This window comes from Eucalyptus grandis, chromosome 11 (genome assembly GCF_016545825.1).
Source record: "Eucalyptus grandis isolate ANBG69807.140 chromosome 11, ASM1654582v1, whole genome shotgun sequence".
In the NCBI taxonomy this organism is placed as follows: Eukaryota; Viridiplantae; Streptophyta; class Magnoliopsida; order Myrtales; family Myrtaceae; genus Eucalyptus; species Eucalyptus grandis.
Genome location: NC_052622.1, coordinates 41,152,449 through 41,172,159, shown reverse-complemented (window position 1 = coordinate 41,172,159; position 19,711 = coordinate 41,152,449). Strand labels below are relative to the sequence as shown.

The 19,711-nt window shown below is 38.1% G+C and overlaps 2 protein-coding genes across 2 annotated transcripts; one reads left to right on the top strand and one right to left on the bottom strand.

Annotated features, from left to right (window-relative positions):
- Positions 1 to 1,682: 1,682 nt before the first annotated feature.
- LOC104426486 (cysteine protease ATG4) lies at positions 1,683 to 8,650 on the bottom strand. The gene is given in 10 exon segments (XM_010039555.3): positions 1,683 to 2,258; positions 2,360 to 2,430; positions 2,533 to 2,588; positions 3,367 to 3,505; positions 4,770 to 5,149; positions 5,246 to 5,296; positions 5,438 to 5,520; positions 5,975 to 6,131; positions 6,133 to 6,501; positions 8,337 to 8,650. Coding segments are annotated over 9 exon segments (1,458 nt in total). The 5' UTR covers positions 6,433 to 6,501; positions 8,337 to 8,650; the 3' UTR covers positions 1,683 to 2,037.
- A 4,617-nt stretch (positions 8,651 to 13,267) lies between these two features.
- Positions 13,268 to 16,473, top strand: LOC104426485 (pentatricopeptide repeat-containing protein At3g53700, chloroplastic). Its single transcript, XM_010039553.3, is given in 3 exon segments — positions 13,268 to 13,495; positions 13,498 to 15,094; positions 15,097 to 16,473. Coding segments are annotated over 3 exon segments (2,295 nt in total). The 5' UTR covers positions 13,268 to 13,330; the 3' UTR covers positions 15,630 to 16,473.
- The last annotated feature ends 3,238 nt before the right edge of the window (positions 16,474 to 19,711 follow it).

Below are 19,711 nucleotides of genomic sequence, written 5' to 3'. Positions count from 1 at the left end.
ATAACGGATCATCTTATTATTATGCTCATGGTAAAACGATCAGGTAAATGTTCGTTACAAAAATATGTAAGATGATCGTCTCAATCATATTATAATGGCCGGTTGTATGGTTGAATCCAATCTCTTTAAAGGATGATCTATCTGAACATTTTTAGAATCGTTAGCCGATGGCTACTAATTTTGCTATTACAACCTATAACGGCCATTAACCGTTATCAACGGTTCTAAAAAATCAATCATCCGTTAGAGAGTCCATTAGTTTCTAAAATACAGATCGTTTTCGTTCTATATGTATATGACGCAATAAACCTATTTGGATCACGGTTTTAATAATGTCTGAAATAAATGAAAGTTTAGAGAAATCGATCTGTCGTGGGTTCACTGATTTCAAACGTGCCCCTCGCTAAACAGGACTTACCTAACACCAGTTCATCTCTCTGTAATTAATGAACCTATTAAGTTGAATATCTGCATGCCAATCAGGTAATAAATTTTTTATGTGCAAAGGAGCAATCGGCGGGAAGATGCGTCTTTGAATTCAGTCTCGTCACAGCAGCCGTGTTTGTCCTCTTTGGAGCCATCGAGTTTCGATTGTCCAAAAATGATTAAATTACTCTATTATGGCTAATTAAGTCAGCTTGCTTTCACCGTCAAAGGTCAAACAATGATTAATTAAGATCCCCAAAAAAACGAAAAGATGAAAAAAAAAAAGGAATGATTGATTACTCAATTGAGTAGAAGTCCGCATTGAGATGAGTGAAAATCTGTTTTATCATGTTAAAAGCTTGTTTTTTAATCGACGGGATTGACAAACACAAAATGCTCTTATATCAGAAGTTCATTTATGCTAAGTTTCGTGAAAGTAAAAGAAGAGCACCACTTGTGCAATCCTGTCCCTAAATTTTCTTTTTAGCCCAACCGAGTCGTCTAATGTCTTTAATTTGTGTGATATTGTCCTTTCGATGCTCCCTCTGGCAAGATGAGACATTTCCGACGGGGCAAAGCTTCCGATTTTGGCGAGCAAACTTATCGCCAACTAAATGCCACAAAAGAACCGCGCAAACCAACACAGGAAGAGGGGGAAGAGCTAATCTCACAAGTACCGGCTAAATATCCACCCGATTCACCGTAACCATTGAAACGTGAAGGTTTAGTGTGAGACGCGTCGATCGAATGGTTATGATAAACTTAGCCAGATGAATTCTTGATTGTAGCTTTCCCTAATTGGTTTGAGAATTGAGATATCTTGATTGTTTGCCATTCGGTCCCTCGGTCACTGACATAACCATCGTGCCGTGGCGACCCAAATAAGATGTGATATGCACTCGAGGAAAGGAAGAAATGCGCGGGGAAATGCCGCATCGTTCTCCATCTCAGATTCGATGCGTTGCTCGGCATATCAACAACTCTGCTTTTCGCATCACTGAGTTCAAATTCAGATGGAGAATCTCTAAATCTGCTTCTATCCCAAGCTAATCGGTTGTCTAGAGTGGCAATAAAAGAAGGCTGCAAGGAAGTATCTGAACCTGGAAAGTTTCACTAAGAGCCGCGAACTTCATAGCAAAGGGAAGTACGAGTCCACACTAAGCGGCCACGACAAAAGTAACGATACCTCAACGGAGGAAAAACGTCAACCCGGCCATTCGGCACTCAATCCAGTCCAGCGAAAACATTCACCCCGGTACACATGATAAAGTCTACTGATCTAAAAAATAATTCAATGTAAATGAATACAGGTTTTTGTACAGAGATCAAGAAAGAATTTCGACTTGTTCCACCCCTATTGTCCAACCCCGGTCCCTGACACCTTAACAACCAGATGGTGACCACACAAACCCGTATATAATGAAAAGGACAGAGAAGAAAAGTACTCCGTGCCTACTAGTGTTACGGACTAAACAAACCCAAGTAATTGCACATGACTTGCAGATAATTATGTCGACAAGTTGGCATTGACGTGGCACCGATACTAACGTTTCGCGTCTATTTGGGTTCAACAAAGTGCCTGCCCAGCTTTTCCAACTGATCGCCATTGTCTCAAAGAAGTTGCCACTCGTCTTCACCTGCAGACCCATCACCATCACCCATGGGAATCACGGAAAAGGGATTGTTCCCTTCAACAATGCCACCCTCGGTCGAATCTCCACTGTGGCCAACCGGCTTCGGTGTGCTGTGGGTCTGAGCCACCGTAAACAGTGGAGCGCCGCTGGAATCATCTGCCAGCTTGGATGCGCGAGAACAGAAGTCATCGAAATCATCTGCAACCAGGAGGAGAACATTGTGGCTAATGACAAACAGAAAGGCATCTTAACGGGTTACAATCAATATGCCCAGAAAGCTCAGCTAAGAGCAGTCAAACCTTTGTCGCGACAATAGAAACCAATTGCCAACGATGGATCCAGTGAGTCCAGTGGTATGCGTCTTATTACACTAGAACAGAAGTCCAAAAAAACAAATGAATAAACAAATTGAGAGCAAGGCAGACCAGGATACAAAACGTAAGAAATGGGCATGTTCCAGAAGAAAGCTTACTTGCAGTGGTATGACGAGGTATCGCTGTCTAAGTTATCTGTACTAATGGAGCATACCTGTACAGACAGAATTTGTACATATCAGAGACATGCACACATGATTGCACAACTTCAAGCCAATGGTAAGCACCAATGCAATTTCTTCTTTTGTCATTTCACTTTGTAGATAAGTAACATGTAAAGCTCTTAGTTTTATTTACATTTTGAAATCTTGAATCAGTATCAGAGTTGCGATATTCTTAAATCTTAATAGAAAAAAAGTAAAGGTATGCAAAATCAACCTTCACTTACATAAAAAGACCGGGGAGATTTTCCATTTTCAGCAGCTTCCGTATTGCCTTTGCTTTGTACTTGACTATATTAAAAATTATCATGCACCATATGAATGCATTTAAGCTAACTGATTCGGTCTTTTAAACTAGAGTTGGCTGGGTAAATAGGTGAACATGTGTTTTCTATTGTCCATGAAAACGGCATTATTGTTATTCAACATGTTGAATGACAAACTATCCTAAAAGAGAGAAAAGCGTAAAAATTTGGGTACACATATTGGGTAGTGACACATCTGGGTTTTTTCAACATCAGACACAATACGTAAGAATCCATAGAAAAGGAATATCCCCCTATGATCACAGTGAAACCCCTGATCCATGATAGATAAATACTGCATATTTGATTCCACACATAAGTCGTCTTCATAAACAAACTTGGGATTTGCAATCCCATGCACCACCCTCATTTAAATGTAGCATGTGAGCATAGATCATTGACAAAGGAGCAGCACAGGGGAGTAAGTCACAGCAAATTAGCTCAAATAATGTAAAGGAAGACATACTGGCTGAACGTCATGAGGATCAAGATAGAAAGCTTCGTCATCTTGCACACCAATTAAATAGGTAGATGCACCAGGTTTCCCACCCAAGATGCCAAGACTCTGAGGAAAAGAAAATGTTGCGCGCAACAAAGGAATGTACCTGAGAAGAATGTAGAGACCCAAATGATTAACTCAGACAAGTTTCTAGAGTTCTATTCTATTATTGTTTAATGTTAAACATTCATGATTTACACACAATCTACAATAATTACATGCTCTTTGAATCTTTGTCACATGAAGCATGATGAATCACATTAAAACGTCCTATTCCCTACTATAAGCCATCCAGCATTTTGTTATCCTCACGTATAGCAAAGCAATAGCAAAGGGGCAAATTTCAGATGCTCTAGGACTCTGTTGCTAGCAATTTTTTTTTTTAAAATAAAAATAAAAATAAGAGAGCACTTTTCTAAGGAAACTGCTGGAGATATATTATAGTTTCAATAGGTAAAAGGGTGGGGTGCGGTAATCAACACAGCTAACTGGCCCCCGAAACAAGATATTTGGTCTGAGCCATATTACTCCTTCCAGCCAAAACCCAAAGGTTCTAAATTAACGAGCCTGTCATGAGCCCTAACAGCATGCCATAAAGATCCACCATTGCTCCAGAATATTTGCCACTGGCCGTGGACCATGCAAACTAGCAAAAATTTCTACTGATAAAGAAAGTTAATTAGAGAGGTCCATTAACACGTTAAAGGACCATTTAGTACCAGATTTTCAGCCATATCTACATGTTAAAAAAGATTTTCTTTTGCAATTTTTGAGTAGTTGCTCTTGACCTTGTGAATCAATTGGACAAAAAAGTACATCTTTAGGCAGCATCTTATTATAACTCAATCTGTTAAAATATTACGGAAGCCTCTTGGTCTTAACCTTTTGTGATTTTTTCTTTTCGCTCCAACCTTATCAATCTGGTAATTTTTCTTTTTTCAAACTGACAGACGTAATCAACAAAAAACCTGACAGGTGTAGTAATCAACAAAATAGTAGGAAGATAGCTATCCTGAGGAAAGCAAAATGAATAACATGTCAGCTTACAGAGGTAAAAGGAATCTAAACCAACAAGTGAACACATTATTGATCTATGGAGAGTGAACTTTAAGCAATGAAAATGCAGGAAATACTCATATTCAAATTTAGAGAAGTATAAAAAATCAGCTGTCCTGCAGGCACAGACAAGAAACTGAAGCAGCAGTCTTCACTCAAAGTAGAACTATTCTTATCGACAAAATACATAGTTATACTCAATCACTTCTCTGTGATTTTACTAAAACTGCCTCAAGCCACAGCTGAACTATTAAAAACAGAAGAAAGCCCATAAAAAGAAAGAATCATTGATGAATTTGATTAAGACTGCAAACCTGGGATTAACTTTTTCAAGACCAAGAACTAAGGGAACCAACAAAAGAATAGGTGTCCATTCATCCTGACCCCTCGAAAATTCCAAACAACATTTTCTTGCATCCTCGATGCACAAAACAGGAGCTCCACCACGTTCCCCATCTTCATCACCAGAAACAATATAAAGGGCAATGGGAAAAACCCGTTCCACCAGGTCAGCTGCCTCTCTCTTGCTGCGGACCAGACTCTCCCATGAACGGCATGTTGCATATGGACCAACCCATGACCCAGCCGCAAGATCATAAGCTTTTCCCGCTCGAATAAGATTGTGGATAGAGAAAGGAGAAGCATTTGAATCACCAAAGAGATGCAAGATGTCAGCATACTTCGGTTCACATGGCTGCCAAATCAAAATGGCAAAAACAAGCTTACCCACTGTGTACCTGAATGAAGTATATTGCCAGTTAAAATAACTAAATTCTCTCATCAATTTTACCTTATACGAGGTTTTTCTCCATGACCTACCCAGATGATGAAACAGCAATGCCTGCAAAGAAATGACCAGTTCAACTCGAGAAAAACATGCAATCGCAACAGTAAAACCCACTTTCATCTGTTAAGCCTGACGTTATCTAAATGGATTCAGTAAAGGAAGCAAGGTCACTGAAACAAAGTAATAGCAACACACCTGAGCAACAAGCATCTGACTACTCCTAAGCATGCAACCCCAACCTACATCACTTGTATAGTTTGAGTCAATAGCTTCAAACCCTGCAAAATATCATGGATTAGAATTTCTACAATACGAGTGCAACAACTACAACACCACCCATGCCTTATCCCTAGTGGAGATATATGATGACGTGGTACCAGACATTCACTAAGGTTGTCATTTTATTTAATATCTTCAAATGCAATGGTAGATTATATCTTAGAATTTCTAATTTCCTTCGTTTGTTAGGATTTGTAGTCCATATGTTCATTATGTTTTCATCATAAAACCAGCTTAGCTCTTTGAATATTGATAAAGTCAAGGTTTTTCCTTGTTGTGCTTCTGCTTGTATGCCTCTGTGTACGTTTGCGAATGTGTTACCCGCATTCGGGTTGTCATCCGTTTCCATTGGATCATGTCTATAGTTTTAAACTATCTAACTATCTACAAAAAAGACACTAACAATCAATAAAAGAAGTTCCAATTCAAAGCAAGAATACTGCGGAAACAAACCTTTGCGATATGTGATTATAATTCTTGAAGAAAAATCTTGCTCAAATGCCGGCAATCCAGGGACTTCATCACCAGAAGACTCGTCCTGAGATATCTTGTAGCACACACCTAGAAGCCATATATCACTAGTTGGGTTAGAAATGCCAGTTCTACCCTGTACCTAGAACACGCTCTTGAATCCTCCTCATTGATCCACCAGTCACAACTTTTCTCACAGCTGTTGTCCAAGCATTTGGTCTGCTATGAAGTGCCTTTCTTGGGCAAGCTGAGGACTCGCAATGTGCATCAAAGATTGAGAAAGCGGAACCAAAGAAGGTTGACCATGAGGAATTCCTGGATGACTTACTATCCACGTATCCTGCCTCAGGGCAAACCGATGGTTGACTCGTATTTGAAGTATCAGAGGGACTTTCAGACAAACATTTTGAAGCAACTGCTTTCTCACAAAATCCTTTCATTACCTAGTCATGGAGTACTATCCAGTAACACAATCAGCTCATAGAAAAGAGCTGAGTTGCGAATGTAACCTGCAATTCAGAGAATAATATTAAGCATTGTCAGCACTAATACAATCCAATTGTTCACAATTTGCAAGATTACATGATCCAGGTAAGACACACCATATAGCCACCACCTTATAGAGGAAAGCAACACAAGTCATCTCCTTCAGAAAACTAATTCGAGGTGAACACAAATGAAATTACCATTCTAAAGTTAGAAAAAATAACAGAACACACTTGAAATTGCAGGATAGCAATTGTACTAATAGAACTAGAAATAATTTCCCAGTTTGTATAAGCTGAATCATGTAGGAGAACCATGCAACAAGTGTAAACAACCTACTTTATGGCTGGAAGCCTGGACATGGAAAAGAAGTGTTTGTAGTTAACTTTTGAAGTGCTCTTGTTTTAAGCACGTCAGGGAGACCATAGATGGAAAGAACAGGATATTTGAAGGCCAGGAAGAGCCACTCACAAAAATGTTAACTTTATTTTGTAGAATGGTGGATATAACAACTTTGTACATCTTACTTTTTTTCTTCCAGACTCTTCTATTTGCTTGAGCAGTTTGACATTCTCTCTCTACATTCTTTCATACACTTCCTACGTACCAAGTACTTCTCTTCCACTTGTTGAATGCTATCTCACAACTCAAAAAGTGTATTCAAGCATCTTAAACTAGCCTTGACGATAAATACAGATGAATGGTACCAACAATCTCAAAGTACACTTAGACTCACTGCAATACCGCCAAAACAACATCAAAATAACCATCCTCATGGTAGACTTCATTCCTAAATATATGCTTCCTGAGAATCCATATGTGTCCTTCAGATTATATATCACATACTGCTCCCTCTAACTCACTTGCTCATTCTGGATTCTCTTAAATTATTGAAAGAGATAACACCAAATGCATAATAAAGCAATCTGAACAACAGTTCTCAGTGGACTTGCTAACTCATCGTTAAGCATGAGCCATCACATACCGGAACAGTGTCAGGATATTTAACAGCTTCCTATATAAATGATTTTGCTTCTTTAAAAATTACATGCAGATTTACAAAATCACCAGACATCTAGATGACCACATCAAAAGTTTTTAAATATACTCATTCTCCTCACACTTACATAATCTATCTAACAACTAGAACTTGGAGTAGATTACAAGACCCTCCAAAAGGCATTCAATTCTTTCAACTACCAATACAATCATTCTCTACGTGTCGTTAAAAATCAGCATAGCCACTAAAGAATTCTGATTTTCATGAATTTGTCAATCCAAAATTCCTTAAGAACTCTATCAAGAACACAGTCGCCATCATTTACAGCATTCAAAAACGAACCAAGAGATAATCTAGATCAGAATTCGACCATGCAGAAAACATGTCTAACTAAAAAAGGGTCCACCAATCAATTCATTATTTAGAGATCACCCATCAGGTTCCAACCACTCAATGTTACATCGAATTCAACACTCCGTGCCTCAGAACCTCAAAAGCCCAATCTTTTTTTTTTGGCCAAAAGACCTCAAAAGTCCCAATTCCCTTCATTAATCCTAACCCACGACAAGCCAACTTCCAATCTTCTCGGGTGAACACTCATAACAATACGTAGCCTATGAATCAAAAATCCCAATAGGCCGAAGAGACAGATAGATGGATCATCAAAAATTTCAAAGAACGAAAATTGATCAAGAATTTCTCCAGAAAATGATGGGAAAATTCAGACCCACGAAAACACACCCGCAAAGAACAAAATTCTCACCAATCAAAACCTATCGCTCGGCAACCCAGCATCAAAGGCACGAAATTTCAGCTTCAGAACATAAAAACGAGATCTTTCGGGCCGAGAACTCGCACCGGCCGGGTTCGCGGCTTCCAGCGGCCGTCGACGGCGGGCGGGGCGGCGCCGGAGAGTCGCGGAGCGGTGGCCGGCGAAGTCGGGCGGAGGTGGGTCTTCGTTGTTTCGGGGATCTACGCAATCCTCGGACAGCGCGAGAAGGAGTAACGTGTTCCTCGCTGTCTTCTCCCTTGGATTTGTGCTTCTGGATTTCCGATGAAGTAATCTCGGTCAACAGACTCAACCTCGCAAAAACACCGATTTTCAGAACATATAATTTCTCTCTTTATTTATTTGTTTATTTTTTACTTTTGGCCCACCTTGTTGGATGATTATATGGGACTTAACGAACCAGATTTTCCAGATTCTAATTTGAGAAATCCCTTGTCTTGAGAGATGATCCAAGGATGTAGATTCTCAACAACTTTATATTTTCGGTTTTTTTTTTTTTTTATTTACCAACAATATTTAAATTCTCCATCTTCTTTTTTCATATTAAAATAAAGATTCCCACTTCCAAATCCGTGGTCCACCCAAGATGCTCCACGCAGCATTTACCTTAGGCTAAGTACTCTGTACCATGATTGCTTCAAATTAATTTCATGTCATAAACAACTATTGAATTGATGAGTCCGTGCTATATTTACCTCAAATTGAATTCCATGCAAACAAAAGTTACAAATTGATAAACCGGTAACAAATCTAATAAACTATTAAGGCGAAATAAGGAATTTTACAGATTTTCGAAACATGAGGGAGTTTTTATGATCAAATTAACAGATTTTCTAATATTATTTTATTTTCTTCAGATTTGGCTTCCTTAAAAGACACCCTTTTACAAGACCCATTTATGTTGAATTTCCATGTCGGAACCACGCCATATATCAATTGTCCAAGTTGTTTGTGCATGCATTTCCATGGCAGCAATTTAAGGAGGGTATTGGGCTTGCGATTGCAACATATAGGGATTTTTATTACATTAGCATAAATATGACACGGGAGGATACTAATATGAGATTTTTTGCAAGAAACTTGGATTAGAGTAAATGTGATATGAATATATCAGTTTAGAATTTCTTATAGTATTAACCTTATAAATCTAACAAACTCATAGGGCGAAATTAGGAATTTTAGCAGATTCTCAAACTGTGAGAGAGTTCTTAGGATAAAATTAGCAAATTTTCCCATATTATTTCATTTTCTTGAGATTTTGCTTCCTTGAAACAGACCATTCGGAAGATCCATTTATGTTGAATTTCCATGTTGGAACCACTTTAAATATCAACTGTCCAAGTTGTTTGTATTTCCACAGCAACAATTTAATAAGGATATTGGACTCATGGTTGTAACATGTAGGGATTTTTTTATATGAAATTTAGTTTAGGATAGATATTGTAATGTGTGATTTTTTGCACGAAATTTAGGTTGGAGTAAATGTGGTGTAAATATATTAGTTTGGGATTTCTTATAGTATTAACCTTACATTTTAAGAAGCACAAAGTTGGTTATTTGCATTTTTGGCTTCAATTTATATATCGTTTAAGTTTTTTATATGAAAATGTTACACACACATACATGTGTTGATAATTATGATAAAAGGTTCCAGTCGCATGAAAAAAGACTGGAATAATTGCAATAAAATTTTTAAAACCTGACATAAATATCCAATTGAATCCTAAAACTTTAAAAAAAATTGATCAAGTTGTAAAATTTGTCACGAAAGTGTAATTGAATCTTAAAAATTTAAAAAATACAATCAAGTATTAAAAATTATTAAATTGGTCTAATCAAGTCCTTCCGTAGATTGTATATTTTTAAAAAATTTAGAACTTGATTATACTTTCATAATAAATTTTAGAACTTAATTGCATTTTTTTGAAATTTGTAAGACTTGATTGTACTTTCGCAATAAATTATAGAACTTGATTGTATATTTTGAAAATTTTAGGATTTAATTACACTTTGATAACAAATTTTAGGACTTTTAATGCACCTATCATAAAAAGACTTGAAAAATGTAAATATGGACTTTAAAATTCTAAAAGTAATTCAAAATGAATTAACAACTTTCTTGTCAAGGATTTATATCGTCATAAAATAAAGGTATCTTCATTTTTTAGTCAAAATTAAATGCGATGAAGATTGTATTTTTCTTCCGTATAACCAAAAAAAAAGTTATAAATTCAAAATTATTAGAATAGACGTGATGATTTTATTAGTAGGAAGTTTCGCTACAATTACTAAATTGTCCTCAATGAACCGACAAAGGTGGGAATAATTTCTCAAATAGCACTTTCGCCTTATTGCAGTTCTTTCGGTTCTTCTAATCCATCTAATTCTTCAGGTAGCAAGAAAAGTGCCAAAAAATTATAAATTTATTATATTTATAACAATTCAATCATAAAAAATTAGCTTATGCTTTTTCTCTCTTTTCCTAAAGGTTCTATCTCTCATATTTATATAGCTTTCTTCTTCAACTTTGTTGGAGAGAAGGGTTTAAGATAACTCTCCCCCTTTCCCTTCTTTTTCTTTAGCTGATTTGATTCCTTGTTTTCTTTTTCTTACTTTCTCCCCTTTTTGATGAGCTTTTCTGTTTTGATTAAATTTATATCTAGAAGTTTTTCTACCCCATTTTGAGTAGGTTTTTATCTCGATCTAGTCTAGATTTGGGATTTTTTGTGTGTATGTTTCGAGATTTCACTATCCTTAGGATTTGTTGGTGTACTAGCTCGAAGGAGATTAGAGGAGCTTTGCGAAGGTTTCGCTCTCACATGTGCTAGATCTGTGCACATCCAGCTTTGTTAAATGGCAATAGTGCCGTTGAAAGGCAAAGCCATAGTAATAAATGGAGATATTGGTGTGAACTCATTACTTAAGACAAATTTAATGATTAACCACTTATTTTGATTTGAAGAATTTGCAGATTTGTTTTTTGAGCGTGTGTCCTCCAATTTTGTTATGATGATTCATCTCCTTTATTTTGAGTTTGTTTTGTTTTGCAATTTTTTAGATTTGCAGTTGGGTTGCATTTCTCTATTATATATCGATGGAAATAAATAAAATATTAAAAAAAAAAAGAAAAATCATAAACCTTTCAAGCACATTGTGTTATAATAATTTTGACGAATTACTAATATAATTCATATGGTCAATTTTAGTGGCTAATATGCACATTGGCCATCCTTTATAGTATAGTTGTGTTGACGTTGACAATTTTTTAAAAATTTTATGATTTTTATTACTTTTTATTTTTATTTTTTTATACTGTGGTTTGATGATGTCATTGGCTACCCTCATTTACCATAGGGAAGGATTGGGCAAGGGTCTCTGCCCCTTGCTGGCCAAAAGCAAGGGCATCAAGTTCTCGCCCAAATCTAGGAAAGGGTCGCAACGCCCTTGCTTGGTCTTATTAGGGCCACGATGCCCTTGCCGCTCCCTTGCTTGTGGCGACCCTTGCATGGATCTAGTTGAGGGCCCAACGCCCTCGCTTGTGGCTGCCGAGGGCCGCGACACCTTCCCGAACTAGGCAAAGGCTTGTGGCCGGCAATACTCGGCTAGTGACCTTGCTTGACTAAGAGTTGTAGAAAAAAATGAAATAAAATAAAAGAAAATTAAAAAAATGATAAATTATTTTTTGAAAAAAAAATAATTTTTTAAAAATATTTGTCCACATAAGTGCAAATTGTGCCATGTAAAATAATAAGCATTTATGTCAGTGATTTTAGATATAAATTGATCAGATGGATTATATTGGCAATGTGTCAAAAGATTTGTGGTTGAAATTTACTAAAAATCTTTGGAAAAGCTTAATATCCCTCACTCAAAAGAAACATTAAGGTCCATAACATATATACGCAAAATTCTTCATTTGTTTATTTCCGATTCTCTTCGTTAACTCTATTTTAGTTTATTTGTGTGAAACAATTTGAATTCGTCATTTGTTTCAGCCAACACATGCCAAGGCAAATCGTTTGAAATTTCGGTTGTACGTAAAATTGAGAATCGAAGATGGTAGAAGTCTCTGAAAATGTATAGTTCGTTTAATCGCAGTAATCGAATATGGCTGCTGCATAATAGTTATAGATTGCAATGTAATAGAGCTTTAATAACTGTTACACCGTTTGATTTAAATAATGCAATACCTGGCGCATTGTTTGGTTTCGGGTTAACAATATATACTGAATAAAAATAGCGTCAAAATTTCTAAAATACCTCTAATTTTATTTTTTATTTACTAGTCAATCATGAAAATTCATGAGTTTAATGTCCCCCATATACAATTAGATATCATTACACAAAACATATAATTCAATTTAGTTGTAATCTACATAAAAGATTGAATTATAATTAGTAGTCTAACATTGGTAAAAGGGGAGAGAAGACATTGGGGTGATTTTGGGAACAACCACTGAGGTCAAGTATTACTGGTTGTGCCGTTAAAGAGGGGGCATAGATTTGTAATAGGCCATTACCTTAACCAAACGTGGTGTCTGTCAGGTTCTTAGCACATGATTTTTTTTTTTTTTTGGCGAGCAATTGATGGAATTTTGACTTAAAACCAACTGACATCTTGATCAATTATTCTAACAATGATTTCCCTAAATTATTCTAAATGGAAGGCTGTGATGATTTGAATATGAGATCCGCCACACTTAAACATCCAAATTGACATCGTTATATGCAATCATGAATTCACATAAGAGTATTGACGTCTATGGTCTATGGTTAATCTATGCTGACATTTAACATGGAACTCATGTAAAATAGATTTGATTCCTATCATGTTTAGGAATTTTAATAATTATAAATTAAGATTTTATTTATTTCTCAAAAAAAAAAAAAATGATTCGGACAAGGTCGTCCTAAAAAATTGCCTCGCTTCTTCTTCCAAGCCCGACCGCGAAATACACCATCCATCCCTGTCCTCTCTCTCTCTCTCTCATCATCTTCTTTGCTTCTACAAGAACTGGCGTGGCCGTTTTTGCATGCCATCTCTTTCTCAGAAGGCCCGCCAATGGCTTTCTCTACCAGCCTCAAGTGCTTCCCTTGGCCTCTCCCTCGCGCCGCCAGCCCCCACCCGCCTCCCTCTTCCTCCCCCAGAAACCCTCCTCCTCCTCCGGTCACTTCGCCGCCGCGCAGCACCGCGGCCACCTCTCCCACCACCACCTCCCCCCCGACTTCACTCCGCAGCAGCTCCTCGACGCCCTCCGCCGCCAGAGCGACGAGACGGCCGCGTTCCGCATCTTCGACTGGGCCTCTAAGCAGCCCAACTTCGCCCCCACCCCCTCCGTCTACCAGGAGCTCCTCCGCAAGCTCGCCAAGGTAGGGTCTTTCGATTCGATGAGGCGCGTCCTCGATGAGATGAAGCTCGCCGGCGGCGAGGTGGGTACCGGTAGTTTCTTGATTTTCGTCGAGAGTTATGCGAATTTCGACATGTTCGACGAAATTCCTGGTGTTGTTGAGATGATGGAGGCGGAGTATGGGACTAAGCCCGATACCCATTTCTATAATTTCTTGTTGAATGTGCTTGTGGATGGGAATAGGCTGAAATTAGTCGAGACCGCACACTCGGGTATGGTTAGTCGCGGAATCGAGCCGGATGTGTCGACTTTTAATATATTGATCAAGGCTCTGTGTAAAGCCCATCAAATTCGGCCTGCCATGTTGTTGATGGAGGAGATGCCGAATTATGGGCTGTCGCCTGATGAGAAGACGTTCACGACCCTTATGCAAGGTTACATCGAGCAAGGGAATCTGGATGCTGCTCTGAGTATCAAAGAACATATGGTGGTGGCTGGATGCTCAGCGACCGATGTGACTGTAAATGTACTGATCAATGGGTTGTGTAGAGAGGGAAGGATTGTAGAGGCGCTTGATTTTATTCAGCAGATGTCGAGTGAGGGGTTCTATCCAGATCAGTTCACATTCAATACGTTAGTGAATGGTCTGTGTAAGGGCGGACATGTGAAGCATGCTCTAGAGATCATGGATTTGATGCTTCAGGAGGGTTTCGACCCAGATGTTTTCACCTATAATTCCCTTATTTCTGGGCTATGTAGAATAGGTGAAGTTGATGAAGCAGTGGAACTTCTTGAACAGATGGTGTCCAGAGATTGCTCTCCTAACACTGTCACTTACAATACACTGATAAGCACACTATGTAAGGAGAACCAGGTTGAGGAAGCTACGGGACTGGCTCGTGTCCTTACGAGCAAGGGGATTCTACCTGATGTCTGCACATTCAATTCTCTGATACAAGGTCTCTGCATGACCAGAAACCACCGTACTGCAATGGAACTGTTTGAGGAGATGAAGAGCAAAGGTTGCCAACCTGATGAATTTACTTATAATATGTTGATTGACAGCTTCTGTTCTAGAGGGAAACTTGAGGAAGCATTGGGTCTCATGAAGGAGATGGAATTGAATGGTTGTGCTCGAAATGTGGTGATATATAATACCTTAATGGATGGGTTCTGCAAGAACAAGAAAATCAAGGAAGCAGAAGAGATTTTCGACCAGATGGAGCTTCAAGGCATTTCTCGAAACTCAGTTACATACAATACCCTCATTGATGGCCTATGTAAGAACAGAAGGGTTGAAGAGGCTGCTGAGCTTATGGACCAGATGATAATGGAAGGCTTGAAGCCAGATAAATTTACATATAATTCTCTGCTCACATATTTCTGCAAACAAGGTGACATAAAGAAGGCAGCAGATATTGTGCAGACGATGACTTCCAATGGCTGTGAACCAGACATTGTCACGTATGGAACCCTCATGGGGGACTGTGTAAAGCTGGTAGAGTTGAGGTTGCAAGAAAGCTCCTTAGAACTGTCCAGATGAAGGGAATGAAACTGACTCCTCAGTCGTACAACCCTGTTATCCAAGCTCTGTTCAAACGGAGGAGGACTACAGAAGCCATGAGGCTTTTCCGAGAAATGATGGAAAAGGGTGATCCTCCAGATGCGATCACCTACAAGATTGTTTTTCGGGGACTTTGCAACGGGGGAGGACGAATTGGAGAAGCAGTTGATTTTGTGTTTGAGATGACAGAAAATGGGTATATCCCAGAATTCTCGTCATTTTATCAGTTGGCTGAAGGTCTTTGTGCTTTGTCCATGGAAGACACATTAATTAAGCTTGTTGAGTTGGTCATGGCTGCAGCTAAGTTCTCGGAAGGTGAAGTTTCCATGATTAGGGGCTTCCTCAAAATCCGTAAATTTCAGGATGCCTTGGCCACCATTGCAAATATATTGGACCATGAGAGATCACAAAGAGATCGTTGGCAAGCACAATCTAAGAGCAGAAATTAGGAGACTTCATTTGTAAGATAGGAATTGGCTTTCTACAATTGCTTAATTGACATTAGAAGGAGAGTAACACCGGATTAGCATATGTGGCAACCGTTAACAAGGCTCAATAAAAGTAGCTATTGCAAATGTGTCTCTTGCAGTGTTGTGGTGCGGAAGCTGAAATGCAATTGACAAGCAATGAGGGACCTCTGTGATTGTAATTACATTCATAAGATAAGTAAGGTGTAAGGTTGGAGATAATGCAGAATACATCAGGCTAATCCCTGCTTCTGCGGAGAAGAGATTAGCAAGTGCAGTCTTTGATTTTATAGGGTGAACTTGTAGGAGCTTTTCGCTGATAGAAGCCTCAACATTCTTCCTCAATTTTGAAGGAGCAAGAGCGAAGACCAGATTGATACCTAGTTTGCCGTCTTGTAGGACTTTTGGCTTTGTCGTATTAGTTTAGAAAATCCTACTGCTGGAGCTAAATTTGAGGGTTAAGGGAGCCATTAGATAAGCACCCTCTGTGTAGGTCATCTTAGATATTTCACATCTTCTTCTTGTACATCGGATTGGAAAATTGTCATTAATTTGCAAGGTCGATAACCAAGTAGGACCATGGTCTCTTGCGAAGTCTTGGAAAATGGTTCTCTCTGAGTACATGTAGTTTTGCTTCATGGCAAGAAGATTAAGTCCAGAAGAGCTGAATTTTAAGTTGCTAACTCTCCTTCTACCCGGTCCTTGAAAACACAACTGCTGCATACTCGATGAAGATCTGAGTTACTGTGCTCATATGTATCTTAGTAACTTTTTCTTTGCCTGGCTATGATTTTTTGCTTCATGAACTTGGTTACTCTGAACTTTAGATTGCCAATCCACATTTCACTCCAGGTATGATTTTACATCTTTCTCTGATTTTGCTCTGCATTATTGAAACTAATTGATCAGTTGATTTTTTCCTAGCATTTTAATACACAACTGAATGCTCTTCTTGGATTGCTCTTCAAGAGAGATACGGTAAGAAAAAAGTTGAGGCATGACTTTTTTCTCAACTTTTTTAAGTGTTCCATGCATAAACATAAAATACAATGGAGGATTCTGCCAGTGAATTTCAATACTTAAAGCGACCCTTGTAAAGAGTCGAATTAGGCTCGTTATACATATCAATTAAATTTCCGAGTTGTGATCTACTAAATTTCATCTGCCGTCTGGGATTATCATCTCGAGCTTTTCCATGAACGTGCATTATGTAGTATCGTCGCTTGTTTAGCTTATCAGGAAGCAGGGTGCTTGCATTACGTTTATTTAATATGGAGTTTAGGTCTATCTGAGTTGTTTCTTCCTGATTTTTCATGGATCATCATCCAAGCATGATTGTTTGTCCAATGTGACTGCTTCTGGGGACAGGAAGGAGCATTTGCGCAGCTAGAAGTTTGGCAGAGTGCATTGTTTGCAGTAATCTTCTTCTTAAGTCCTTGCATCTCGTTGGAGGCTATGCTGTAAATAATGCTCATTGGAATCTTGTCTCTCATTTTCTAGTTTTTGGGTGCCTTTGGTTTAGCTTTTCAAAGGGATTTCAACCTTCAAGCCCCCCTATGAAAATGTCGGGGTGTTTGGCAAGTATTTTGAAGGAGCTTTCGGCCAAATGCTGGTTTTGGAATGCTAAAAGTCCAATGCTACTCTAACCTGACTTTCCAAAATAGTATTTGCATAATGCTGAAATTAGGATTAAAATGTTTTTTTCCTTCCAAAACCAACTTCACCAATTCTTTAGTTTTTAGATTTTGCCCCTCTTTGTAACTATTTCACGCAAGGGTAGTCGATGAGGCCAGATTTGGCCAACGACGGTTGGCGAGGGGTGGGCAAGGCCAAATCTAGCCGGCGAAGGGTTGGTGAGTGGCTAACAAAGAGCCGGTGGCAATCGCCTAGGTCGCACGCCACTTAGGTTGCTCGACCCTCACCGAAAGCCGCCGAGGTGGCCCGAGGTTGGCTGGCCTTGGCGGACGGTTGTCGGCATCAAATATGGCTCAGCCTAAGGTGGCAAAGGGTTTTCTTTTCTTTTTATTTCTAAAATAATATAAAAAATGCAATCCTCCTACAAGTTAAAAGAAATGTTATCTTGCTTAATAATTCTCAGTTTAGAGTTCCTAAGTTTTATCTCATTGTTACTAAATCATTATAATGTATAAAAGACACAATAATTGTATACATTACTACCATAGCACACTATTCAAATATCATCATTCAAACCTATTGCTAGCACAATATTATTTGCTCTAGTCATGATCACATCTGTGCAGTTTTAAAATATGTATTACTAATTTGAAGTTTTGGTGAGACTAATTAGTCTATAAAAGCAACAACTCAAACATGAGAAATATTGTATTAATGACATGACATGGAATCAAAGACAAATCCAACTCATCATATTATGCAAATTTACTTGAATTATTATTAGCTTTTACTAAGTTCCTATGAATTTTCTCATATTTTACCTTAAAATTAAAGTCTACAAATTTTTTTTTATCTCGTTCCTTGGATTAATTATGATTTTTCATTTGCCATTGTGAAGTGAACCATCGCCATATATTTTGTCTCGCTTTAGTCTATCACATAGCTAGCAATACAATCATATAACTTTTAGATCTTGAATTTAATCAAAATTTCCATTTTCCTTTTGGGAATTATGTGTGGAATTTTAATAATAAATTTGGCAAAAAAATATGAAACTTAAAATAAATATGAAAGGCATAATTTTACATTAACTTTGTTCCCTATAGGTGTTTAGAGCCATTTTTTTTTTCAATTAATTTTGGAAATTTTGTACTCCGGTTGCCCAAATGAGTCGGACCAGCATAATGTAAAATGTGAGTACCATTTCAAATTTAGTGTAACGGTACTGTTATAGCTTAACTGGAGTCGGAATAGAGGATGCTCAGGATAGTAGACTGAGAGACGAGGGAGGAGTGCCGGCAGGCGGCAGCAAAAGGCGTGGCAGCCGGCGATGCACGCATTAGTGGCGGCGAACGGGTTGGGCCTTGGCAAGTGGACGTGGATGCATGGCTTTTAGGCAGATGATGAGCATAGCAAGGTGACGGTCATCTAGGAAAAATATGCATTTTTAAAGTTAGAAAATAAGTTTTATAACCTGAAAAGGGAAAATCATTTTTTAAGAAAAGCAATTTTCTCCATTATGAATTATTTTCAATAATAAACACTCTTAATGATAATTAAGGAGTGGCGTTGCCTCGCTTTTCCCACCATCTCTTTCTTTTTTTTTTTTTTTTTGAAGAGTGTCAATAAAATGCATTTTGAAATATGGATCGAGGAGTACATCAACAAAGGATATGAAGGGTTCTCTTGCTAATTCTTCATCAACAAAGGATATGAAGGGTTCTCTTGCTAATTCTTAGATAGAGAACGTAAATGATGAGAGAATCGAAGCTATCGAGACCGGAAGTAACTGTAAATAACGACATAAAAGTTATAAAATAGAAAGATAAATTGTATAATCGATTTTTTTTTTATTGATCGGCAATTCTTTCTATAAATTACAATTTAAGTATTTATACCTGCTGTCGATAATTAATAACAGTTATTGAGGAAATTATCCATGATATAGCATTACTTATCTACAAACAATTATTCCCAAGGATATCGACCTTGCTACGGCTTCATTACCTTCTTTTTTTCAACGGTTATGATCTTGTAACTGCATCTAAATTTCACTCCACTACTAAATAACTATTATATTCCTCCACTTTTTCACAGGTATCATTATCCATGAGCGCCAAACTTTTCAAGCTCCACTGCTTGACAGACGCATCGAATTCGCTTGCTTACAAGCTCCCGACGGTTGCTTCCAAAATCGTCTGCTTCACTACTTACCTCGATATTCATATAGATCAAAATGACCAGATCATCCCGACTTAAACAAATAAAAAGTACAAAATACCAAATTGAAAATAAAATAAAAATAAATTTGAACAAATAATTAAATGATTAAAGAAGAAAGAAAATGATATCTGGGCCTGCCGCCGACGGCGACCGGCGGTTGGGCGTCCCACGCAACGGGGAAGTCATGTCCGGATGCGCCAAAAACA